General features: G+C 48.1%; 1 protein-coding gene across 3 annotated transcripts in view; it reads left to right on the top strand.

Moving 5' to 3' along the window:
- ZFAT (zinc finger and AT-hook domain containing) overlaps positions 1-26,863 on the top strand; it is a 284,368-nt gene that overhangs the window by 113,066 nt on the left and 144,439 nt on the right. For all 3 annotated transcript variants that reach the window (XM_057308065.1, XM_057308067.1, XM_057308066.1), the window contains 2 exons: positions 8,773-8,949; positions 21,614-21,865. In XM_057308065.1, coding sequence (XP_057164048.1) covers positions 8,773-8,949; positions 21,614-21,865 — 429 coding nt within the window. The remainder of the gene's footprint in view (positions 1-8,772; positions 8,950-21,613; positions 21,866-26,863) is intronic.

Raw genomic sequence — 26,863 nt, 5'->3', positions numbered from 1 at the left:
TGATCGTCTTGTACAAGTTACAGCATCCTCATCTGTAACATGGGATAATAGTATCTTCGTGGCTGACTTACATAGGGGGGTCACTTTGTACAGCTGTGCTGGTTGCACACTGCACCAGGACACCCCATCTAAGGGGATTCATTCATTTCTTAGATTTGTATATTCCTTATGACAGTTTTCTGCAAACGGTAGTAAGTGTCTTTTTCAAGAAAATCAGGATGTTGTGACCAGTTTCTGGCAGGGGGAGCTGGTGTCCTGAGGAAGGGGTGCGTTTCCCCTTTGTTGAGGAGGTGGCTTATACGTTAGCAGCGGCCTTGCTTGTCAGGATTAAATGTGATGGAGCGTGAAAGTGCCTGGTACTCAGGAAACGTCTGTCTTCTCTCTGGAAAGCAGGGTTTCAAGTACTGCCATGGAAGTGAGCCTGAAAGTGGGGCCCCCAGCCCCAGTGTGCATTGGGGGCGCTGGGAGAGGACGCGGGGCCTTCCAGGACAAGAGCAGGCGTGGCGAGTGAGGCTTTCCCGGGTTCACGCCCACCCTCCCCAGCACTGGGACCGAGCTGCGCTTCCATGGGAATCTGGAAGTGTTACCCGTCTCACCGATTCAGACTCACACTGTAGCATCTCTCACCTCGGGACGCGTCCCGCCGCCATCTGTGTGATGAGAAACCAGCGTGTCCTCGTTTATTGGGCGGCGTTTTTATCGTTTTGAATGGCATGCAAAGTATCAGTGCTCTTAGAATAGATGTTGTCTTAGATTTGAGGAAATACGGTAATAAAACCTGTTTCTCAGACTGGTGTGAAGGTGCAGTGGGCCCAGCACGAGCCCGGCGTGGCGCCCGCTCACGGTGAGGGTGGAACTGCGAGGAGCTTCCGCTCTTCTCCGTCCCCTTCGAAGCCCCTGCGCTTTGGTTACAGCAAGTTCTCGGTAATTGTGATGATGGTGATGATGAGGATGCGGATGGCACATCTGCAGCTGGGTGAAGGCTCTGTAAAATCAACTAGATAGAAAATAATGTTTTGTCCTAACCCAAGCCTCTTTTCCTGAGGATGAAAGAAAAAGGTATTTTAAGTTGTACTAAGCTGCACAATGAGACTTTTTTCATTGCGTTGGAAGTGACAGCAATCTGGCTTTATGTTGTTAAAATATTTCCACTCCCATTGGGAAGCTGCCAGCTCTTATGAATTTAATAACTTAAGGGCAAGTGAAAAACAAGAAAACAAAAATATTTTAACTCTGAAAGGATTTGCCACCCTAGTCTTTTCATAAGATAGATAATTTAATGGGATCTGAGCTTTGGCTGTTGGACTCTCCTTAAAGTTAATCAATCCAAGTAAAAGATAGTTACACAGCCGAGAGGATGATTTATACTAATCAAGGAGAGGAGGGAGGAGAGTTTTTTAAACTAAAGCTTTTAAGTAGAGTAATCCAATAGTCTAGTAATATAGCATTTTGTCTTCTTCTGGGTATTGATAAATGTTTAAGCGTGTTTGTAATCCTCAATTCATCTAACATTTATTGAGTGCCTACTGTGTCCCCAGCAGTGGCATCGCTTGGGGGAAGACGGATGGCGTTGGGCTGGGCTGGGCGGGGCTCTGGCTGCGGGTGATGAGTGCACGTGGGGTGGGAGGTGCTTGGCACAGACTTGGGGATGCCAGCCCTTCAGAGCCCTTGTCACCCCGCCCCCCAGAGGTGGGCACGGGGACCAGGACCAACCCCTATCTATCCACGGAGCCACCTCATTCCACCCTTCCGAGCCCAGTGTTCCTCCGTTCCTTGTAGGGTGTTTGGGATTGGATGGGGTCGTGGATTCACCAAGCGGGATACGTGCTGCTTCTCAGTGTCCTTTCCAGAGGGGGACACTGGTAGCCATTGGTATATTTTATTTGCCACAGTGGTTTTTTTTTTTTTTTAATTTTGTATTTTGAGATAACTCACCGGAAGTTTCAAAGGTAGTAGAAGTCTCATGTACCCTTTACCTGATTTACTCCAGTGGTTTCATTTGTATTTTTTCTTGTAAAATACACAGAACATGAAATTTACCATTTTGACCATTTTTAGTGGCAATAGCACATTTACGGTGTTGGGCCACCATCACCACCACGCCTCTCCAGAACTTTTTCATTGTCTCACCCAGTGGTTAGATCTCACATAACTATTGTGCAGCATCCACAGCAAGAGATGGCTGTGGTACGTATGACGTGCGTGCCTCATTCTAGCCCATTTTTATCGTGTGGATCCGTGTAGCCGCCCTCACGGTCAAGATGCAGAACGTTTGTGGACGTTTTGCCAGTTTCAGTGAGGAGAAATGTCACCACCTTTACACCCCCTGTAGCCTCCGTTTATAACACAGTTGTCAGCCATTCTTCCGCAGACATTGAGAACCACATCAGACAGACTTGGTCTTTTTGCTCCAACTGTCAAATATAAATTAGAAAACTAAACGGAAAAGGAAAATCTGATGTATTTACCCATAGTTTTACATTTTCCTTTGTACTTTTTCCCTTTTTGATGTCCCAGGATCCATTGTTGTATCATTTCCTTTCTAATTAGAGAACTTCCTTCAGCTCTTCTTTGAGGTTAAGTCTGCTGGGCAACAAGTTATTTTAGTTTTCCTTCCTCTGGGAATGTCTCGGTCCCCCTGTGTATCTGAGGGCTGTTTGTGCTGGGTGTAGAAATCTAGGGGGACAGTTGCTTTCTTGCTGCTGCTGAACAACACGCTTGCTTGTGGCCTCCGTCACGTCTGATGGGAAATCCGCTGTCGCTCAAATGGTTTCTCACACATGAGCTTGTTTTCCCGGTTCTCTCTTGGCTCTAGTTTTCAGATGTTTGATGATAATGGGCCTTGGCACAGATGTCTTTGGGTTCATCCTGTTCGGGGTTTGCTGACTTCCTAGAATGTGGGGGTTTGTGTCTTTTGCTTTTGCCAGATTTGGGAAGTTTTCAGCCATTATTTCTTTGAATACTTTTCCAGCCCTGCTGTCTTTCTCCTGTCCTGGGACACTGATGACACACGCATTAGACCTTTTGTTACAGTCCCACACGTCCCTGAGACCCTGTTCAGTTTTTTCAGTCTGTTTCCCCTGTTGTTCAGAAATTGTGTGCTTTTTCTTGTTCCATCCTCAAGGTCACTGATTCTTTCCTCTGTCTTTCCCATTCTGGTTTGAGCCCATCCATTGAGTTTTTGTGATTGCATTTTTCTGTTCTCAAATTTCCATGTGTTTTTTCCTTCTATTTTCCGTTCCTTTGCTGAAGACGTTCTGCTTTTGCGTTTGTTACAAGCGTGCTCATATTTGCTCATTAAATTGTTTTTGTGATGGCTGCCTTAAAGTCTTTGTCAGATAATTCTGATATCTGTATCATCTAGTGTGGGTGTCTTGACTGTTTCTTGTCATTCAATTGAGATTTTCCTGATTCTTGAAAAATTATGAGGAATGATTTTTGATTGAACCCTGGGCATTTTCGGTATTATGAGAGTCTGGATCTTATTTAAATCTTCTGTTTTAGCAGGCCCCTCTGACCCTGCCCTGGTGGGGAAGTGGGCTACGGCCTAGTCACCGCCAGGGAGGGTAGAAGTCCAGGCTGCAGACGCCTGGGAGTAGGTGCCCCAGTACTGCTGGGCAGGATGGGGGTTCAGGCTCCCCACGGGGCCCCTGTGATACCAGCCCTGACGAGGAGGGGCGGGAGTGCCTCTGTCCTGCTCCCCTGGTGGCATCCAGTGCACAGTGGTAAGGAGGTACAGAAAGTCCTGACCCTGTGCTGGGCCTCCTCTGACACCGGCCCAGCGGGGAGTGGGAAGGGTGCTTCATTACCCGAGGGGTCGGGCTGGAAGTCCTGGCTTCCTGCTTGGCCTTTGCCGGCAGGGTTGGGAGGTGGTCTTCAGCTGTTGTAGGGCAGCTCTGGTGCTGAGCTCAGTGCTGGGAGCAGGACCCCAGGGGAGGTGGAGGGAGGTGGAGGGGCCAGGGCACTAGGGGCCCCTGAGGGGAGGGAAATGGAGGGTGCACACGCGGTTTCTCTCTCTGCCTCCCTGTGATGCACAGTGAAAGGTCTGCATCACATTCTGCTCAGTGATGCCCTTGTTCTAAGGGGAGGATGAGGGGCTGTCCCTATTCTGTGGGGTCTCGTGTTATTTAGCTGTTTCACAGGGAGCACGTATTCATACTGTAACTTCGGTCATAAATAATAACAGTCATAGGAAGAAGCTCTGTTACAGGACTGGGAGGCCTGGGATGCCTGAGTCCTGTATTGCTCCTGTCACCCCCCCCCCCCCCCCCCCCATGACCTCCCAGAGCAGAAGGAAAAGGCCACCCTGGACATGTGCTGGGGCTGGGCCGCCCTGGGACTGGCCAGAGCACGTGGCCTCCGCTCAAGGCTGAGCCAACGCTTTTTGCCTGTTTACTCAAGGGCTTGAGATTTTGGGGAAAGGGTCCCTCAGGTGGAGGCCAGCTTCAGCTGACACGTGTGCTGCCTGTGGCCAGAGGAGGGGATGGGACCTGTTTGCCCCCAGGGGCCTTGGCCGGTTGTGAAGGGGCCTAACCAGCCTCTCAGGACCTAAGAGCCTCTTCATGACCTTCAGGGAGTGGGGTCAGAGGCTCGCTCATGCCCACATCCCTAGGCAGGGTGGTGGTAAGCAGGTGGGAGTCAGAGGTCACCGACAGGATGTGGCTCTTCCTGGACAGGAATATTTGCAAATCACAGTTCAGAAATGAGGACTCGTATATGTGGTTATTTTAAGATTTTCCTTTTAATAGTACAAGAGTAGCTGGTTGAAAACTGGCAAATATTTCATAGAAACGGAACACTCAAACTCCAAACTTCTGTGATTTTCCTTGTATTGAACATGTGGTTTTCTCTTTGAATCCTTTTGTTGAGGACGACTGCACAGTAGTAATTGGACCTAAAAATGCATCCAAATTATAGCATCTTTATCAGAATTAGCTGACAACATAATTATGATTATATTTCAGGGTAGAAGATACATTTTTCCGTATTAGTCCCCTATAAAAACTGAAAAAGCTCCTTTGTTGTTATTTTGGTGGAATGACAATTCTTAATATTTGGGGGACAGCCTGATCGGACACTTTTCTTTGCATGTTTTGGCATTTTGCTGTTTATACCCTGCTTTATGAACATCTCCAAAGAGTGCACGGTTTCCCTCCCGGCTGGAGGCCTGGGGGGACAGTCCCAGATTTTGTTCAGCAGGGAACACTGTGTATGGTGTCTGGGCTTCCGGCACCAGCTGCTCTTAAACATACAAGACTGCATCGGGGGGCTGGCTGGCTCAGTCGGTAGAGCGCCGTGACTCTTGGTCTCAGGTTGTAAGTTCGAGCCCCACATTGGCTGTAAGTTCGAGCCCCACATTGGCTGTAGAGATTATTTAAAAATAAAATCTGAAAAAAAAATACAAGATTGCATGGTTGGTGGCAAAACAGAGCCCACCCACTGGCTCAGCTCAGGAGGAGTGGTTGTGTGGTCCTGTTGGTGGTTCCGTGGCTGCGTTCCTTACCAGTGCTGACTTTGGAAGGGCCACGTGACACCATGGAGACCCTGGGCCTGCGTCCGGTAAAGCTGCATTCCACCTTGACTCTGTGCTTCCCTGGCCACGTGGCCGAGGGGAGGTCAGCCTCTCAGTGTCCTGGGTCCTGCATGCTCGTCTCCGCCCACACCCTCGGTGAAGTGACGGTCCTCCTGGGTCACCTGTCCTCATCTCTCTGTCCGCCCCTGGGAGTTCCGGGTCTAGTCTCCACACCTGCCTAATGGAGCAGATGCGTTGCCGGTACTTGGGAAGCTCGTGGGCCAAGGCCAGGTGCCGCCCCGGCCTTCAGGTGGCCTAGGATAGCCAGGTAGGAGCTGACTGACTTACAGTAGCCTCCAACACTTTGTCATGCGTAGTTCGACGTAGCTAGTCTCCAGACAGGGCCTGCTGCGCCTGTCCACTGAGCCCTCACAATAACTCTGTGGTCCCCCAAAGTTCTGCTCTGATACATGTCACAGGGTTCCCTTTCTCCTGAGAGCATCGCAGAAATCAGTACCACATAGAGGTCTGTCGGGAAGTAGGTTCGTAGAAAGCACACGATGCAGTTGGTGTGTGATGTGTCCATGTCGCCTGTGCAGCCGGGGCCGCCTCTGTGGCTGGCCACACGCCCAAGCTGGCTCCGTGCTGCGGGGCCTCTGGGGGCCCCGCCCGTGGCCACCGCTGGGTGGTGCTGGAATGAGCATGAAAGAAGTTGACGGATGATGCTGGGATTATGCCTTCGGGGGTGATTGTCATTTCAGACGTGTTGGCCACGTCGGTGAGTATCTTAGCCTCAGTTGAAGGAGCTTCACGCAAGGTGTGTGGCCACAGACAGCTTGTGTCAGAAGCAGGTGGCAAAGGGTCTGCTCTCTGCTTCCTGCCGACCATGCCCTGGGCAAGCTGCTCTCCTCTCTCGGGCTCAGTTTCCTTGCCTTTACAAGCCCTGCCTTTACAAGCCCTTTGTTGCCTAAATCGTAGGATCGTGGTAGGGTCAGCAGGAAGCATGTTGAAAACAACATGGCCTCGTATAAAGAAAAGGAGTGTTACTGTAATCTCTCCTTGTTTGAACAGGAAGCCTTTTGGGTTCCTTAGGAATAAAGCATTTCTTGGAAAAAATAAAATATCGATTGACAGTATTCATGAGAGATTTTCATTGATGAAGCAATGTTCTGCTTTGTTAAATTTCTATTTCCTGTGTTGTTTGGTAGGGAAGAATTCTCTTAGGTCTTTACGCCATCTGCATGTTCATGGAGGAACCCTTCCCTTGGATCCAGAGGGAGACTTGTTCCTGCAGCCTCCATGGCTCGCAGGGTTCTGTCCTCACTGTGGCAACGTCAGGTCGGCCCACTGCCTTTCTTTCTGGTCTCCTCTTTCTGGTAGGGAGTCTTGCTGCAAAAAGGAGGAGAAAAATGGGGTGGAGGAGAGCAGGGGAGTGGAGATCAAGAAAGATTTTTGTTTTGTTTTAAGACAGGAAAAATAAGCTTGTAGCAAGTGGCAGAGAGGAAGAATTGGTGGTCTGGAGAAAGAAGCAGAAGTTTCTGTAACACTGTCACTGGGTGGGAGGGGTTGGGATTCAGTGCACGCAGGCCACACTTACCCAGTGGCCTTCCAGGGTGGGCTGTGGGTACGGTCCTCCCAGGTGCAGGCACTAGGGGTGCATTGTCCTTAGAGAATGTCCTTAGAAAATATAGAGAATTTTAAAGCAGTAACAACATTTAAATGTTGGCCTGCTTTTTTGGTTTTTCATCTCCCTGAGCCACCAGTACTAAATAATGGCGGTGATAAAAATGTTGCCTGCACTGGGGTGGCCTATTCCCACGGACTCCCCCGCCCAACACACACCTTCTGTGCCACTGCCGGCGCCAACCCTCATACCAGCAGGAGCAAGGCCGGGTGGGTGGGGAGGATGCAGGTGGGTGGGCAGGCGTGGTGCAGGAAGCTCGGGGAGGCTGTCTTCTGGCAGCTTCGTGTGGCACGGGAGGCAAGGTCAGCAGCCCAATGTGAGGATGGGAGGTGGGAGTGGAGCGGTATGAAACATTTGTTCACCATCAACAGAGAGCAGATGGCCTAGAGATCATCTAGGATTGCCATATATCTGTCTAGCCTCCACAGAGAGCAGGTGGCCTGGAGACCTTGTATGATTGCCAGGCAGCGTCCAGAGTCCCCGTGAGCCCGGTGATGGTGAGGGTGAGGGGGGGCAGGTGGCGTGGGTGTAGATGTTCAGTTGTCCGGCGTGTGGGTGAGGTGGGTGAGGGCACACGGTGGGTGGAGAGCTGGACTGAGTCAGCGCAGTGGTTCACCCCGTCCCACTGCTGAGCAGGCAGGCCAGCTGCCTCTCCTAGTGCATTCCAGGGGTATTACTGCTTCTGGAAGATCACCACGCTTTGCAGCATTTAGGGACGGGATTGGGAATGTCATCTGGGTTCGTCTGGCTTCAAAACCACTGTCCTTGCCATCATACCGGTTTTTCTTTGCAGTGTTAAAAAAAAAGTCTAGCTTTTAATTAGTTTTTTTGATTCTAAATTTAATATTCCTATATGTACCTACAATTATCTTAGATTCAGAAAGGAGCCTTTTCCCATTATGTTGTCCTGCCTAGTATAATGGGATGAAAGTAATGAACTATTAGTAAATATTTGTGAATGGTGGTAATGCTTTCAAATAGGAATTAAATGGCTTAAAAAAAATCAACAAATTCTCATTCTTCTTGTTTTTAGTCCCTGTGCCAGCCAGTGAAAGGTGTCTTGGCTCTTGAGAAATGCTGTTTTGATCAATTTTCCCTTGTACCTAATTTGAGAGAGCCTAGCTCGAGCACTTAATTGCTGTCAGCGAGGTTCATTCATTTGAAGGTTGGATTTTGGTTTTGCAGTTTCCTACTTGTTTTGTTTACCTTGCCATGTCGATGCTGGAATCTGGGCTGTCGGATAGATTTGGGTAACGATGGTGGTGGGGGGATTGCCCATATTAGACAGTGCCTAATACTAGACACTAGAAGGACTGAGGATACTAGACACTAGAAGGACTGAGGTTTTGAAGTTCTGAAGAAAGAATTTTCTGGCAAGTGGGACCACGTGCAGTTAGAAGTAAGCTGCCTGGCCTGGAGGCGTCCATGGGAGGGACACGGTCTGTTGGAGGCCGGCCATGACTCACAAAGGCGGCCTTCAGTATTTTTCTTTGGCGATTGGAAGCAATTGTTATTTTCGTTAAGATGAAATAACAGTTTGCTTTTTTTTTTTTTTTTTTTTTTTTTTTTTTTACAGAAAACACGGCCATCTTCATGTGCAAATGTTGTAACCTTTTTTCACCCAGCCAGTCGGAGCTCCTGTCCCATGTTTCTGAGAAGCACACAGAAGAAGGTGTTAATGTTGATGAAATCATCATTCCCCTCAGACCTCTGAGTACTCCCGAGCCCACTAACCCAAGCAAAAGCGGAGATGGTAAGGGGCCTGGGGTACCGGGTGAGGGGGCCATGGCCATGGGTGTGCCCATTGGTGGTGATGGGGTGATTTGCTCGCACGTACTTTGATGCTAGGTTTCTGTTCGGTGGGCACAGAAACCCTGAACATTCACATTTGCCACAGTCAATACTTGTCCAGTTATAGGTCTGCTCAAATACAAGTGTGGTTTTGAGCTGGCCGTACCCGGCCTCTGTGGTGCTTCTCCAGCGCCTGGCTGTAGAAGGAGGAATGAACGAACGAAGGAAGGAAGGAGTGCATGAGAGGAGGTGATAGTCCCCAGCAGTGTAGAAAGCACGAGCCTGCTGTCAGACGAGTGTAATCCGGCTCTAGGACCCCGGGCTTGTCTGACAAATGAAGATAAATACGCCTGTCACAGGTGGGCGCTGGGGATGAAGCCCGGGGTGTCCCTGTGCCGCCGGATGACGCCCGGCCCAGAAGACAATAAAGGGAAGCTATTATAACATATGTGATTAATGTGTAAGATTATACAACCTGAGACACAGCATTTCTGAACTGAGCGTGTAGACCTGGAACATGGACTCCAGTGGCAGAGCTTTGATTCGCACGGAATCCTTCGGGTTCGCAGACAGTGTGCTGAGTGAGATCCGTCTTGTCTGCGGCGTCCAGACATCTCCCCCTGAACGGCCTCCAATACGGCAGGCGGATGGCTTAGAGAAACCATCGAGGCCCTGTAATTAGGTCCCCACAGACGAAGAAAATACGCAGTAGAGGAGGCAGAGCTGCAAACAGCGGGTAAAAAAAGCTGCCACAAAACTATTTTTATATGATGAGGGACAACAGCCAGTCTCCTGTGCGGAAGGATAGTCTGTTCCATCACAGGATTCATTAGCCACACTGATAACCGATTGCTCTTTCCTGGGAATATTCAGGCTGGCATTTCTAAACAGGCTGACTTATTGATCATCTGTCTGACATGGTTAACAAGGAGAGACTCCAGACAAAAAATGTTTTGGCTAATGAGTCCCTCTGGCCATCCCAGGGAGCTCAGAGAAATATACCTGACAGAGGATTAAGTTGTTGAGAAGTTAGGAGAAGTTCTGCTGGTTATTGTTAGTGTCGTAAGATGAAACCGAGAAAACCCAGTACCCGAAACCAGCGAATGAGGAGAAGTGGGAGTATTTCCGTCTTCTTAACCAGCAGCCGGGTGCGGTGGGTCCACGGCATTTCAGCCCTGTCGTGGGACTTGTGAACAGATCTGTCCTCTCCCCGCTTCGAGAAAGCAGGTCTGAGGTGGGAAGTGACATGCAATCACATCTCAACTGATAGTGTGCATTTGAGTCTCTTCGCTTTGGGGAAGAGGAGGGGGAGGGAGGCCAAATTGGCATTAAGAATCTACCCAGTAACCTGATTAAAAACGGGCAAAAGACCTGAGCAGCCATTTTCTCAAAGAAGGCGTGCATGACCAACAGGTGCGTGAAAAGATGCTCAATGTCACCATCAGGGAAATGCAAGTCAGAGCTGCAATGAGCTCTCACGTCGCACCTGTTAGGAATGGCTGTCCTCGGGAAGACAAGATAACAGGTGTCGGCAAGGAGGTGGAGAAAAGGGACCCTTGTGCCCTATTGGCAGGAATGCAAACTGGTGCAGCCACTATGGAAAACAGGATGGAGGTTCCTTAAAAAAGTAAAGATAGAATTACCACGTGGTCCAGCAATCTCACTTCTGAAAATATATCCAAAGGAAATGAAATCGATATTGCGGAGAGAGATCCGCAACCCTGTGTTCATTGAACTTCATTCAAAATAGATAACCTAAGTGTCAGCAGATGAATGGGTACAAAAAATCTGTCTGTCTCTGTCTCTGTCTCTGTCTCTGTCTCTCTCTCTCTCACACACACACACACACACACACACACACACAGGAATATTATTCAGCCATTACAAAGGAGAAAATCCTGCCATTTGCAACATGGGTGAATCTGGAAGACATTCTCCTAAGTGAAATCAGCTAGACACAGAAAGACAAATATGAATTCACATATATGCAGACTCTAAAATCGCTGAATTCATAGAACCAAAGAGTAGAGCAGTGGTTTCCGGGGAGTAGCGGGAATGGGGAGATGATAGTCAAGAGGTACAGACTTTGAGCCGAAGAGGTTCTGGGGATGTAATGTACAGCTTGGGATTGTAGTTAACAATACTGTATTATGTACTTGAAGTTGCTGACAGAGGAGATCGTAAGTGTTCTCACCAAAAGAAAAAAATGGTTGCTATTGTTGATTGTGCTGAGCATTTCACAGTGTACATGTATATTAAATCATCTTGTTGCACACCTTAAAAAAGCATATTGTATAACCTAAATATATACAATTTTGGTGTGTCTATCATGCCTTAGTAAAGCTGGAAAAAAAGGAATCTGCCTAATGCCAGGGCCCTCACAGTTCAGCCGCCCCTCCCTCTGCCCCCCAGTCTGGGGGTGAGTAAGGCTCATCTGTCCAGACCTCACTGGAGAACCCCCGATGACGTCCACATTCCCCACGGCCACCATGCTGCTGAGTGGTAAGATGCATTGGCTTTCCAGAGAGTGTGGCTTAACGGGCAGACGGAACCAGAGCTTTACTGAGGAACTTTGAGTGTTGCCCTGGGGTTGAGCATCTGTAAACTCAGAAGAATGGATAATCTGTTTTGTAAAATTCATATGGCAGATAGAAGTCACATGGATTAATGGGTTGAGAACGTTGAGAAAGGTAGTTACAGAGCTTTAATTCTGTTTTTATTCAGCTTTGCTTATTAAGATTTTTCTTCCAACTAAAATGTGAATGAGATAAAATAATTTGAATTTTTCATTTCATTTATAAATAATGAGCAGATGATAAGAGAGTAGATAGAGCTCCTGGAATTCTGTGCGTCAGTGTTTTCTGACGTACGTGTGTGCTCACTTCCACCCCTGCCCTTGTTACCGATGTTAGTGGAAGATAACGGCTGTCTGCTCGGGAGGCCATCCCGGGGTCCCCTCTTCCTTGAGATCCGTCCTCCTCTTCGTCTCCCCTACAGCCAGCCCACCAGGCCTGTCTCTCCCCTGAAGCTGCCCTGCAGCCATGGTCCCTCACTCAGTGGGGATGACCGTGTGTTCTTTCTCCCCTTCAGGCCACGAACACGGTGATTTATGTGGATACATTTTCATACCCTGAACCACTCTTACGTTCCTGGGGTACATTCCACTTGGTCCTATTGCATAATCCTTTTTCATGTGCTGCTGGAGCTGGTTTGCTAGGACATTGATGAACAGATTTCTGTTTGTATTCAGAGATAGTATGTAGGGTCATTTCTCTGATGTCTTTGGTTTTGGAATCAGGATAATAGTGGCCTCACAGAATGAGTTGGGAAGTGTCCCTTCCTCCTCTTGTTTTTTGGAAGATTTTTTTAAGTGTTGGTGTGAGTTCTTCTTAAATGTTTGATAGAATTCACCAGTGAAGCCCTTTAGTTCTGGGCTTTTGGTGGGAAGTTTCTGGATTACGGATTCAGTTTCTTTGCTTATGACAGGTTTATGAATATTTTCTGTTGCTTCTTGAATTCCTTTCAGTGGTATGTATCCTCCTAGGAAATTTTCCATTTCATCAAAGTTCTCTGATTTGTTGGCATATAATTTCTTGTTCATAGTATCCCTGAGAATTAAAAAAAAATTTTTTTTTGTAAGATGAGAGGTAATGTTCCATCTTTCATTCTTGATTTTAGCCGAGTCTTACCTCTTTATTCTTGGTGAGTTTAGCTAAAATTTGCCAGTCTTTTGATTTTTATCTTTTGTTTTTCTGTTTAATCTCTTTACATTCTAATTTCTATGTTTATTTTCTGTCCTTCCGTTTGCTGTGCATTTCGTTTGCTTCTGTTTTCTCTGGTCTCTCGGGCTGGAAGAGTAGGCTCCTGGCTGGAGATCTTTCTGTGTCTTACACAGGCATTTCCAGCCTTGTGAACCTACTCTCATTGCATCCCACAAGTGTTCATATGTCGTGTTTTCCTTTTGATCATCTCAGCGTTATTTCCTGATTTCCCTGATGATACCCTCTTGGACCTGTTTGCTATTTAGGAGTGCCATTTAATTTCCATGTATTTTTGAGTTTCACAAATTTCTTTCTGTTCTTTCTTTTGTAAAATTAAATTTTAATTGGCATACATGATTACATTAGTGTCTGGGTGTATAAGATAGTGATTCGATATTTTTATACATTATGAGATGGTCACCACGGTGGCCATAGTCACCATCTGTCACTGAAGTTATTACAATATTATTGATTAGATTCCCTGTGCTGTACTTTTTTTTTTTTTTAAAGATTTTTAAAATTTATTCATTAGAGAGAGCACGAGCAAAAGCAGGAGCAGCGGGGAGGGCCAGAGGGAGAGGGAGAAGCAGATTCGCCGCTGAGCCGGAAGCCCCCTGCAGGGCTCGATCCCAGGTCCCCAGGATCAATCCCAGGGTACTGAGATCATGACCCGAGCGAAGGGAGATGCTTAACTGATTGAGGCCCCTCTTCTATGCTGTACTTTTCATCCCCGTGACTTAGTTATTTTGTAACTGAAAGTTTGTACCTCTTAATCCCCTTCATGTATCCCCATCCCCCATCCCTCTCCCTCCGGCAACCACCAATTTGTTCTGTGTAACAATGAGTCTGTTTCTGTTTTGTTTTGTTTTTTAGATTCCATATATAAGTGAAATCATATGGTATTTATCTTTCTCATTCAGACTTATTTTATTTAGCTTAATACTCCCTAGGTTTATCTGTGTTGTTGCAAATGGCAAGATTTCTTATTTTTTATGGCTAAGAAATATTCCAGTGCGTGTGTGTATATACAGATATATACACATACATAACACATCTTTTTTTTACCTTCATCTATTGGTGGACACTTAGGCTGCTTCTGTATCTTGGCTATTGTAAATAATGCTGCAATGAACGAAGATGTGCATATAGCTTTCGAATTAGTGTGTTTTTGTTTTCTTCAATACCTAGAGGTAGAATTTCTGGATTATAGGGTGGTTCTAGCTTTAATTTATTGAGAAGCTTCCATACTGTTTTCCAGAGCAGCTGCAGCAGTTTGCATTCCTGCCGACGGTGCAAGGGGTTCCCCTTCGCATCCTTGCCAACTCTTGTTATTTCCTGTCCTGTTAATCGTGGCCACTCTGACAGGTATGGGGTGGTATCTCACTATAGCTTTGGTGTGCAGTTCCCTCATGATGAGTGATGTTGGGCATCTTTTCATGTGTCTTTTGGCCATTTGTATGTCTTCTTTGGGAAAATATTTGTTCAGGGCCTCTACCCGTTTCTTAATTGGGTTGTTTTCTTGTTACTCACCTGTATGAGTTGTTTATTTCTAATTTCAGCCCACGTACTTTGTATGTGTGTATTTCCGCCCTTACACATTTATTGAGACTTGACTTACGGCTCAGCGTGGTTTATCTTGGAGAATGTTCCATGTGCAATTGAGAAGAATTTATAGTCTGCTGTTGGTAGTGGCACATTCTCATAGACAGGTGTTAGGTTTTGCTCGTTTGTAGTGCTGTCCGTGTCTTCCGTGTCCTTGCCGATGCTCAGATTTTATAATTGAGGGAGATGTGGCTCAGAGGCTTGAGGCCTTACAATCGCCCTCTCACGGTTACCTAGTTAGTAGGTGGGAGAGCAGGATCTGGGCCCAGCTGCTGTGACGGCATCTGCCTGCTCTTGAACTGCTCTGGGTATAATCAGATTCTTCCTACAAAGCTACTTGAAAAATTATTCTCCTTTATTAACTAATTTACTTTTGACTTAAATTTTTCTTGAACACATTTCCTCTCTTTTGTGTGTGTGTGTGTGTGTGTGTGTGTGTGTACACTGGAAGATTAGTTGCCTGTACAGTTTAATTTTTAAAAGTATTTAAGACTTTAATTAAACTCAGACTCTTAATACGAGAACATTTCTTCAAAAATCTTTCATTAAGAACTCCAAGTCCTCCTTTTTCTCTCTGTGCGAGTCCGTAAAATTCGAGGCTTCCAGAAGCTTAGTTTCTCTCTAATGATTTCTATTCAGGTTTAACCTTCACAATTCATTTTAAGTTGAGAGATACTTGAAATGGTTTAATTAAACCTTTAACTGAGTAGTAATTGATTTATTATTTTGGTCTCCCTTTATAACATGAAGTTTCCTAAATCCTTTGGTTTATTTTATAGCCTTTTAATCTTTTTTGCTCATGTAGGAAGTGGTCTGCCTAAGAACCTTTCATTTTCTCCCCTCTTCCCCATCAGATTTCTGGCTGCGGTCCAAGAAGAAAATGCCTTATGGAGAGAATGTGTGTGTGTGAGTGTGTGATTGTGTCTGAGAATGTGTGTGGGTGTGTGTTTGGGTGTGACTGGTGGGTGAGCATGTGTGCATACATTCGTTCATCCCGATGGTGGCTGGGACAGAGGGGCCTGCTGGAGCTGGAATCACGGGGTTCCCGGGAGAGCCTCATTTAGGGTTTTCCATCTTCTTCCTCTTTCAGACCTTCCGTAGGAACCCTTCTTTTATCTCTGCCTTCCCTCGCACTCCACTTCTTCGTTCAGTCATCATGCACCTGTCAGATGCTTGAGCGCTCTGCTAGGTGCTGAGAGCACAGGGTGCCCGGGGCGCTCTTCTGCTGGGCTCGTCTCCTGGCAGGTGGGTGGCAGGTAGGCAAAGAGGCAGTTTTGCAGGGCAGTGGGGAAAGTACTTCTCTGGGATCAAGGATGGACTGCCAAAGAGGGGGTCACAGAGTCTAGCATAAGGGTGGAAGTTGGCATCTAAATTTAAATCTCTGTGTTGTCTCTCTGGGACAGCTACCACGAATAGAGTCATTCTGAGTGTACACAGGCATTGCTGTCCTCAGTGTTCCAGACACCTGAAACCTGAGCCCTCCAGTCTACACATAGCAGCGTGGGGGTAGTTAAAGAGCACCCATCCTGGACTCAGGTAGACTCAGCTTCCAGCCCTGGAGCTGTCATGTGACTGCCACGGCTGGGGCTGGCACACAGGGTGCCTTTGTGCGGATTACAAAAAGGTGCCCCCATTCTGGGCTGGTGAGTTAGTAACAGGCTTTCTTTCTGGGTGAACAAGCAGAAAATGTGGTCAGGGCGGACGCAGCCGGTGCAACAGTGCTCAGCTCAGCTCGAGGAGCATGGCTCAGGTATTGGCCCCCTCCTGCCCTCTGTGGCACCTCACACAGGGCTCTGCCTGCACCACACCTGTGGAGGCCCTGCTGGTGGCTTTGGCAAGCAGCTTTTGTCATCTGTCAAAGGGAGATGAGAGGCTCGCCTTTTTTTTTTTTTTGAAAATGTTATGAGATAAATACACGTTAATTCGTGATGCCTTGGTACATGGTACGTGCACGTGTAGCCCCGACTTCCTGTTTCACCATCTGTTGTCTGGTTCAGGAGTCGGATCACACTGAGGCTTACAGCTTGGTGACACTGTCATCATTTTCCTGCAGCATGTAGAGGAGAGGTCAAATCGTATTATTTCTGTGCTCTGAAATTAACTGAACTGACATGAATGTGAAGTTCACCGACTCTTGAGGCAAACGGTGGGTTCAGAGCTTAGCTCTGCCAGTTACGTTTTCTGTGTCTTGGGGCAACTTGATCAGTCTTCTCAAACCTCAGCGTTGTCTTCCAGACCGTGGGAGTCACACCGACGCTTCCCACCGAGCTCTGACGGGGAAGTGTGCTCAAAGCACTTCGCGTGGTGTGGGCGCCGTGCGTGCTCGCTAACCCCTCGCTGTTGCTGTTGCGTGCGGGACGTTTCCACGTTGTTGCTGGTAACTCCACAGGGAGCAGGCGTGGGTGCCTTTGGCCTCCCCGGTGCCCCGTGGTCCGGGGCCGGCTGCGGTCTGTCCCATGGAGGGGATGCTGCAGTCCCCATAAACCTCAAAGGCTCGCGCTCCCTCGTTGCGGATGAATAATTCTTTGTCTTCTCGTTGCTTCTGGGCTCGTTGGACGTAAATGTCAGGGAGACTGACAGGCCCAACAGTGTTAGAGTTTCGGGATTTGCTTAAATTCTCGAGTTGGCGTGACTGGATTGAGCTGCAGAGTGAGGGCTTTTTCCCTGGTCTCCAGCATCTTGAAATGTGGCTGCCCCTTATTCGGTGTTGGCTTTCCTGGTGCGAGACTTCGGAATGGAGGAATCAAGGGAAGAGTGCTGTAAGGCGCGAGGGCCGGTGTGCTTCGGGAATCACATGATCTGGCCCCAGAGGACCGGGTGGGAAGGTAACAGTTGCTTCAGGGAACTAGTCCAAGTCAGAGTCTTAATGCGTATGGCCGTAATAATAAGTGGTTGCCATTTATTGATCACCTTCGAAGTACTGTGCTCAGCATTTTCATGGATGGCTTTTATTTATAGGGGACTATACAACAGAGAGTTTTGTGTTTATTTTTCACACGCGAGACGGCGGCGGGGGGGGGTTTAACTCGGGGCGGCCTGTCTCGCAGCGGGTGTGCTCTGCACTGCAGCACCAGCTCTTGCCATGGTCCAGAGCCTCCCCGAGGGCTACTTGACCCAGCGGAAGGAGCGGGCAGGGGAGAGGGAAGCCCGCGTCCTGGCTCTGTGAGCTCAGCAGCGGCTTCTGGAAAACGTGCCAAGCCCCTTGAACCTTCGAGTCCCTTATTTCTTTTCCTATTGAGGAAATTACATTTGCTGCATCCGTCTCTGAAGGTTTTTATGGGGATAAAATGAGATAAGAACTGGGAACGGGCCTTGCGCACTTGAGTGATGTACAAATAAAGGGCTTACGTTATTAGATTTTTAGTAACGTGCAGCTATTTTTTTCAGGGAGCTCATGTTGTCTTTTGATTGAATTTAAAAACCTTTGGCTGATTCTTCCCGTCCCTTGCTAGTTTTGGCCTTGGATCTGCAAGGACGATTCTCTGTGAGGAAGTTGTCCCCAAACTGTGGCGTTGGGGCAGGGTTGAGAGGTTTTGTGGTGGTTCCCCTCTTTCTTCCTTTTGGATACTGTGGATGTAGGAAATAGCTTTTCCTGCCATCAAACCACGTGTATTTACTTATTAAGTGTCTCCTGCACGTTCAGCTCTGTTTGCGATCCTTGGGCTCTGGGAATTCAACCTCAGGGTGTGTAACAGGTGGGGGGCGAGAGGGAAACATGCAGGCCGGAGGCTGTATCAGCGGTGTGCATGGCACGTGTGCCTCACACACAGACCAGCTGGGACGGCGTGGTAGGTGGACCTGAGGGTTTGAACTGGGGCTTGGAGTCTGACTGGGTGTGGGAGGTGGGCACAGATGGGGGGAGCAGTACGGGTACATAAAAAGACTGGGATTATCTGTGCAAAGTTAGGGAGGTCTGGAACATTGCCGAGCACTTGAGAGAGAGCACAGCTGTGGGTGCGTGCGTGTGCTTGTTGAGCCGTGTGAGGAAGGACCTAGAAAGCCAGGTCTGAGTGTTGTGAACAATGGAATGTTCTAGAGCAAGGTAGTGAGACAAGAGGAGGATATGAGCAGGAGGCCGTGGCCTGGGGTCTGTTTGTAGGGATCTAGGTGACAAAGAAATAGAGAGGGGGTTTCGTGGGCAGATGTCTTTAGGGGGACAAATCACAGAGGTCCTGGACAGACTGAACCAAGGAATTCACGGAGGAGGAAGGGGAACGGAAGACAAGCCCGTTCCAGGGTTTTGATGGCGAGGTTACAAGATCTCCCTTGCCCAGTTCCAGGGTTCTCTGCAGTTCTGTGAAATGTTTGTAGTTTGACAGCAGCACCTCTTTCTCAGTGCTTTTCAATTATTCCAAGTTCATTTACGAATATTTCATTTTTTGCTAACTAATTGGTCTTGAGCGTCTGCATTATGGATGTAGCAAGATGTAAGATTAGTTTTGTCACCATCGTGTTAGAGGATTTCCAAAGCTTTCAGGGCTGATTTTGTGTTTCTTCCTTGACAGCCAGATTGCGCATGGCTCACCGGTTTAATGCACCGCGATTTATCGGTGCCCACCGTGTGGACACCAGCTTAGGTGCTGGGGGTAACAGGGAGTCAGGACTAGGGCTCTGCCTGCAGGGAGTCCCCCGTCTGCGGGGAGAGAGACTCGTAGACTGCGGCTGTCTCGCACCCTGTGGCACCGCGGTCGCTGTCACGTGCTCTGCATGTCTCCAAGGAGAGAAAGCCGGGTGTCCTGCTGCAGTGAGCCTGCTGAACCCCAGGTTAGGGGAACAGTTGCCCGCAAGACTGCTGACCCCAGCCACAAGCTTGGGAGTCCCTGGGGCCACCCTCACTCTGACTAGCTAGCTGCAAATTCAGGGGACCTCAAGGACCATAATTTGCTAGAATGATTCACAGAACTCAGAAAAGCACTATACTTACGATTACCATTTTATACAAAAAGCATATAGGTCAGAACTAGACAAAGGGAGAGATGCATGGGCCAGGTCTGGGATTGAGAGGGTTCTAGCCATGGAGCTTTCGGTCATCTTTCTTCTCCTGTGGAGTCCTGGATGCTGTTGCCTTCTTCCTCTATATTATGTGACAGGACTCGAGTATGCCGAACCAGGGACACTCACTCCAGCCTTTGGTGTCCGGCTCGATGAGACGCTGCCCACGTGGCTGGCCTTCAGTCCCTCGCTCCTCCTGCAGGTTCAGATGAATACCTCTCTTCTCCGGTTCCCCCGGAGGGCAGAACTGCTCTGACTTGTCGCAGAGCCCCGTCATAAATCACGTTGTTAGACCGTCAGTGGCCCCAGCCTGCAGACAAACAGGCACTCCTATCAGACAGGACCTTCTGGGGGCCTAGAGGTCACCCCCCGTAGCTGAGGGCAGAGGCCAGACCGCTCTGGGTTAAGGTTCCTTCTTCACCACGGCTGTATCCTTCGAGCCTTTCAGAGGAGGAAGGCTGATGGACACGGCGGGATGCGGAGTGCCTGGTGGAGGTTGGCCCAGGCCGCAGACTCCATAACCTTCCGGCGTCCTGTGTCTGTAGTCCCGCAGACGTGACATGGGGTGGGTGTTTGAGAGCCCCGCCGCTGATTCTGCTTCTCTGCTCCTCATTGCTGCTTCAATAATTGGCTCGGTACATGCTGTTGGGAAGAGTAACAAGGAGAGAAGTTTTAATGACTGTGAGGTCAACCATTTGTCCTTGCTCTGTACATTCCTCTCCTTGCCATCTGCCCCAGCCTCCCATAGCTGCCGGCTGGACCTTGTGTGTGGACCTTGTTGTTCTCCCCCGTAAAATCCGGTGCGGGCAGCAGGGTCCCAGCGTCTCATGCCCTTGTTCGTCTCATCTGGTCTCTCTGCTTTCCTGTTGTTAAGTACTTTTCCCTCCCCTGTTCCCCGCCCCTCATCTCCAGCACGCCCCTCGACAGAGCGAGAAGGCAGTCACTGTGCGCTGTGCTGGTTGCCTGGCCAAGGAGGTCTCTGGTTTGGCTCACTTGGTCATTGTTGACCCCCCTTTGACCCTGCAGCTCTGCAGAAACTCTGTCCCTGCAAGGCCCCCCTCCCCCCAGCTCTTCCCCCATTCTGGCGCATGATCTCCCTGAGTTCTTGGGGACCCTGCGGCAAAGCAGGCTTTGTCCAGAGCCCCCATTGTCATGTCACTCTTTCCCTGCAGACTCTGGTCTCCCCTCTGGTCTCCCTGGTCTGATTTGGGAGCATAACAACCTCCTGAAAGGGTCCTCATGGTAGTAGCAGTGGGCAGCGTGGGTGATGCTTTCCTGTGCAGGCCTGTAGCCTTCAGGGAGGGGCCCTGAAGACATCATCCCTCTGGACATGACCATTTTCTCAGGATGATGCTGGAACCTAAGACCCCTTCCTCTCTGTTGCCGCTCAGATTTGGAGGACTGCTGAAACGCTGTACCTCAGCGGATAGGCCGCTAACACTGGGGTGTCAGCCAGACGGTGCTGGCTTCCTGCTTGCAATGTCTCGGGGTACCCGTCAGGTCACATGATCTGAGACCACGCCATTCCACCTTCACACACCCGGCAGCACGACTCTCCCTGACCCCGCTCACCCATCTTAATTCGCACCTTCGTTCTGGAGATGAATGCCTTAAACATGAGTGCTAATTAGGAAGAAATACAAGTTGAGAAACGATTTGAAACTTGCTCTAAAGCAGCTCTGAGCATGCCGTTGAACTCACCAGGTCGCTAGGAAACTCGAAAAATACTGCTATTGTCTTTAGTCCTGTAATTGGTAGACTTAGATTGTAATTATTTTTCTCTGTTTTATCAGAACAATTTGGCTGTAATAATCATGATGCCTTGAAATAATCTGAATAGTCGTGTAGCTCATTAAGAGCACGAAAAGCTCAGCAGCCTTTGCGAATCCTTTGCAAAGACGTCCTTAAGCGCTTTCTGAGAACAGGGTGTAAATGGACTCAGTGGTTCACTAGGGGTCTGATTCGTGAATCGGGGGGCTGCCGGTCACAGTTTAGAATCATCCCCACTTTACGAGAGAAGATGTGCAAAGGTTCTCATCAAATGGTATTTTTAAATCAGAATATTAGGAAATCGATAACGTGGTAGCATGTAGATGCGGAAACATGAGCCCTGGAGACACCGTTGGTAGCTGGTAATTTCCGCAGCCGCTTCATACTTTCCCGTTTTTCATAAAGTGTGAAACTGAACACATTCACACATTTGGAAGTTGGGTGCGTGCCCTGCACTGTCGCCGCGTGTGACTACATTGTGCCCTCTTGTTTCCTCGGTAGAGTTTTCGGTCATGAAGAGGAAGAGAGGCAGGCCCAAGGGCTCCACGAAGAAGCCCAGCGCCGAGGAGGAGCTGGCGGAAAGCGCCGTGGGTCCGAGCGAGGACAGTCCGCCGGCCCCCGGGGAGGGCAGCGGCCTGGCTCCCAGCAGCTTGGAGTGCAGCAAGTGCTGTCGAAAGTTCTCCAACCCTCGCCAGCTGAGGAAGCATATCTGCATCATTGTGCTGAATTTGGACGAGGAGGATGGAGAAGCAGGTATGATGCCTGAGGGCCGAGCGCGTCGTTTCCTAGGAAGACGTGTAAGTACTGACGGCAGGCTTTACCGTGTCAGTTACTACGGGGAAATAGAGTGTTTTTATACAAGTCTCACCTGTCTGGAAAAGTTCCTCGTTTTGACCGTAAGTCGTCTGTGAATTGAGGGTGTCGTGTGGTAGGCGGTGCCCACGGCGTGTGGGTCACGGGGGTACTGCAGTGGAGTTCTGGGGTATGCAGAGAGGGTGAGACGCAGTCTCTACCTTGGTGAACTTACGTTCTGGGTGGGACATCAGGGTTGTATGGCACAGAATGTGAGTAGGGAATAAACTCTCAGTGATGGGGAGTCAGGAGGGAACCTGGTGTCGCTGTTTGAGTGGCACTGGGATTAGCGGAGGGAGGACGTCTCCGTGGGTGGACAGGGCTGTGTGAGTGCAAGTGCAGACGTTAGGATGCTCAGAGCCCCCGTGAGGGACCTTGATGAGCCAGCGGAGGCCGAGGGCTAGGTTGTGGAGGGCATTCTGGAAGCAAATGGAGTACTGGTGCTTCCTTCACATAGGTTCCTGGCTAGACTTCTGAAAGAGGCTGAAGGGGGTGCGAAGGTGAGCGGGGAGTGACGTCACCGCAGCAGAGCACGTCTCATGGGTGACCTTCTGGGGGAATGAAGTAGCAGCGCTGTCCTGGAGACGGGGGGCCTCTGCTGTGGGCTCTGCTGTCACCTGGTTCTTGTGCCACTTGTGAGTGTTCAGACGGCCCCACAGTTGAAGTTCTTACTGTGCTTTGTGCTGCGCTCAGGACGTCACGGGGGAGGCCGTTCTGTTTAAAACACAGGCTTTGGGATATGGCTACCTGGGTTTGAATCGCAGCTGCACCAGCCCTTACCAGCTTCCTTCTGCCTCCGTTTCCTCATCTGTAAAATGGGAATAAAACGCAGCACTGTCTCATGGTTGCTTTGAGGATTAAATAAGGCAGGGTTTACAAAGTGCTCAGAACGGCACCTGCACATGAAAAGCACTCAGCAAGTGTTAGCTGTCGCTTTCTTCGCAGCAGTAGGGAAACAGTACTGGTGTCCTCCTTCCTGTTTCATAGATAAGGATAGGTAGACTCTGGGAAGTCAGGTCATCAGTTAGCAAGGGGACCTAGCCTTTGAACCTCCATTCTCAAGTCCTTTCTACAAATACCTCTCAGCAGTGAAGCAAGACCATTGGTGTACAAAATCCTCGCACAGATTAGGGGAAGAATTGAATAACTCATCACCGGATACTTACCAGACATCTAGGTTGGTGGCCAAGGCTCATTGCCAACATCCGTGCAAACGGTAGAAAATACGAAATGTTGTTCTTTCCTTTGAAGAACTGCTCTCAAGGTGACTATGTGAACCCTTTCTAGGCTGCATGGGCTAATGCACATAATGGACGAGCATTCAGACGAGAGAAGTCAGCGGGAAGGCAGCTGTCCCACGGCAGAGCGCGAGTCCTCAGTGTGTGACATGTAGGCAGGAAGTGCTGTGGTCTGGTGCCCTTGTGGCAAATAAAGGACTTCTAGAAGCGAGATGGTTGAGGGAGGAAGGACTAGAATGTACCTCCTTGCCCCTAAAGTGCTAATTTCTGGTGGATATATCAACCACTGGCTCTGGATTATGGAGTTGCCCCCCACGCCAGGCATACCCCCCACTCTCTTTTTCTCACACAGATAGTTAATGGTGGTTGCATATTGTTTGTTTATTAAGTTTTTGCTTTAATCCCGGTGTAGTTAACAGTGTGGTATTAATTTCAGGTGTGCAATATAGTGATTCTTACATCACCCGGTGCTCATCACATGTGCCCTCTGCGGAGGGCATCCCCAGCCCCATCACCAAGTTCCCCCGTCCCGCACCCATGTCCCCTCTGGTCACCATCAGTGTGTTCTCAAGAGTTAAGGGTCTGCTTCTTCGTTTGTTTTTTTCTCTTTTTTCCCCTTTGTTTTGTTTCTTAAATTCCACATGTGCGTGAAATCATATGGTGTTTGTCTTCCTCTGTTTCACTTAGCATAATACTCTCTAGCTCCACATCATTGCAAATGGCAAGAGTTCATTCTTGTTGATGGCTAAGTAATATTCCAGTGTGTGTGTGTGTGTGTGTGTGTGTGTGTGTGTGTGTGTGTGTGTGGAGAGAGAGAGAGACACCATACCTTCTGTATCCATTCATCTGTTGATGGCTGATTGGGTTGATTCTGTAGTTTGGCTATTGTAAATAATGCTGCTGTAAGTATAGGGGTGCATGTATCCCTTTGAATTAGTGTTCTTGTATTTTTTGGGTAAATACCCAGCAGTATGATTGCTGGATCCTAGGGTAGTTCTATTTTTAACTTTTTGAGGAACCACCATGCTGTTTCCCGAGTGGCCACACCAGTTGGCATTCCCCATGGTGGTTGCATTTTCATCAGAGGGGCCCCGCTGTAGCCTTCAGAGCAGTCCGTGTGTACCTGCCTGAGTCCTGAGAATCTGACTCTGCTCATTCAGTGCTGTCGTCTTGAGGATCTGTTTTATTTTTGTGCCTTCACATAATTTATCCCGTCAGACTCGTTCTGGGAGACTCCTGGGCTTTTTGTACAGTTACGGTTGGAAACCAGGGATCTTCGGCAAAACATTCCTGCTGTTGCTTCCTCCAGAGGTCAGACCTGGGTCTAACTTGGATGCAGCCTGAGAAGTTTGCTCAGATCTGTTAATGTTCTGCACTGCCCTCAGGGTTTTCTTCCCCGAACAAATTTTTTCAGTGTTTCCCTTTCAGGGTAAAGTGCAAAGTCTGCTCCTAGGCATTCAAGACCTCAACAAAAGGATCTTTCCATGGGGCTCTGCAGCATTATTTTTCTGTGTCCTGTTGTTTGCAGTTGATGACATTGAAGTTATTTCCAGTCTTTTGCTATTGTAAATGTTGCTTTAATAAATATTTCTGTATGCATATACGTGTGTGTATATGTCTATGTGTGTGTTGTGTGTGGTTGTGTATTAACATTCATGTACATGTTGGGGCGCCTGGGTGGCACAGCGGTTAAGCGTACGCCTTCGGCTCAGGGCGTGATCCCGGCGTTCTGGGTTCGAGCCCCACATCAGGCTCCTCTGCTATGAGCCTGCTTCTTCCTCTCCCACTCCCCCTGCTTGTGTTCCCTCTCTCGCTGGCTGTCTCTATCTCTGTCAAATAAATAAATAAAATCTTAAAAAAAAAAAAAAACATTCATGTACATGTGTATTCGTAGACTTATACTGTTATTTTCGTAGGAGAAATTCCCAGAAGTATAACCCCTGGGTCAGAAAGTATATTACATATTACCAGATCCACCCCCTGCCCCAAAAGCTCACAGGAATTCAGATTCCAAAAGTGTCTGACAGTGCCTATTGGATATTGACATTTTTTTCTTTTTTAATACCTGAGATGATACAGAAAATACTAAGAAGAAAGTAACAATAATCTAGAATCTCACTGCCTAGGTCTATCAACTATTCCCTGTATAAGAAGAAAGATCCTACTCAGTGCTGTGTACACTTATGTTTTTTAGAAATGGGGTTATACGTCATGTTGTGATCTTTTTTCACTCACTAGTGTGGCCGATAAAGTTTTCATGTCAGTCTTTTTTATTTAACAAGCTGTTCCATAGCGGTTTCTGGATACTCACTGTCTTACAGCTGTTAGCTTGCTTACAGCAACCTTTAAGAAGTAGGCAGTGGTGTTATTCCCGCTTTACAGAAGAGGAAACTGAGGCACAGAGAGGTTCAGGAGCTTGCTTAGGTCACACAGCCTGTATGTGGCGGGGCTGGGTTCAGGAAATGCAGATTTTTGTCATTTTTAAAGGCCGCCCCGCATTTCACTGTAAGCATGGGCCATGCGTTTTCCTTCATCAGTTTCCAGTCGATTGACATTCACGATTGGTTTTAATTTTTCTCCCTGATTTAAAAAAAAACACTACTCAGGTGATTGGTCTTAAGCATACATTTAAATTTTATTATTTTATTTGTACTCATGCTATTATTATCTTAGGCAAATACCTAGTAATGTAATTGCTGGGCTAATAAGGGCATATTTTACATTTTGACATGCACACACGTTGCCACGCTACCCTGCAGACAGCATCTGTCAGTTACTTCCCCGACGCTGGCTCCTACCCGCCTTGGTCCTCTTGATCCTGCACTCTGTCAGTCCTCAGCTCTGTCTGTCTCTTATGCCATGGTTTCATTATTTGAATTAGCGTCTGTGTGGTCATGAGTAGACCCTCTGGTTACAGGGTTACCGGGGATTTGTGTTTTGTGCGTAATTTGGGTGTTCCTTGCTTGTGCCCTCTCCTTACTACACCTTTAGGTCACCATATGTGCAGAAAGTATTCTCCACAGTTTATCATTTGTCTTTTCATTTCATTTGTAGCCTTGCTTTGTTTTCTTTTGCACTTCACTGGAGTTTTAAATATCTGTTGTCACTGGTGTCGACTGTTCCTTTTAGATTTCTTGCCCTTTTCATCATAGCTGAGAGCACTTACCTATGCCGCCAAATAATAAAATACATGCTTCGATCTATTCCTCTGTGATTTGTATGGTCTCATTTATTACCCATGTCTTTGATCTACCTGGAAATCGTGTTTTTGTGAAAGTTGTAAAGTAAGACAGGTCTATCAGTAAACACGTGCAAAGGAATTATTTTAATAAATGCAATTTGGGAGGTAAACTATTTCAAATCCTAGGGTCTAGAAATAATAAGGGTCTGGCTCAAAGCCTAAAAAACCCTTTAAAAAATAAAACTTCATATTTTGAAAATAATTACAGATTCACAGGAAGTCGCAAGGATTGTAAAGAGAAGTCTGGTGCCTTAACCCCGTTTCCCCCAAGCGTTGCCTCGTACGTAGCTATGCAGCACGACATCAGAACCGGACAGGGACGGTGACGTGTGTGTGCAGCTCCGTGTCACGTCATGTGGGGGACATGCGTTCCTGCTGCAGAATCGCCCCACCCCATTCTCAGCAACCAGAGATCTGTTG

The sequence above is a fragment of the Ursus arctos genome, unplaced genomic scaffold (genome assembly GCF_023065955.2).
Source record: "Ursus arctos isolate Adak ecotype North America unplaced genomic scaffold, UrsArc2.0 scaffold_6, whole genome shotgun sequence".
Lineage (NCBI taxonomy): Eukaryota > Metazoa > Chordata > Mammalia > Carnivora > Ursidae > Ursus > Ursus arctos.
Note: the sequence above shows the minus strand (reverse complement) of the source record. Positions and strands in the feature narration are given on the sequence as shown.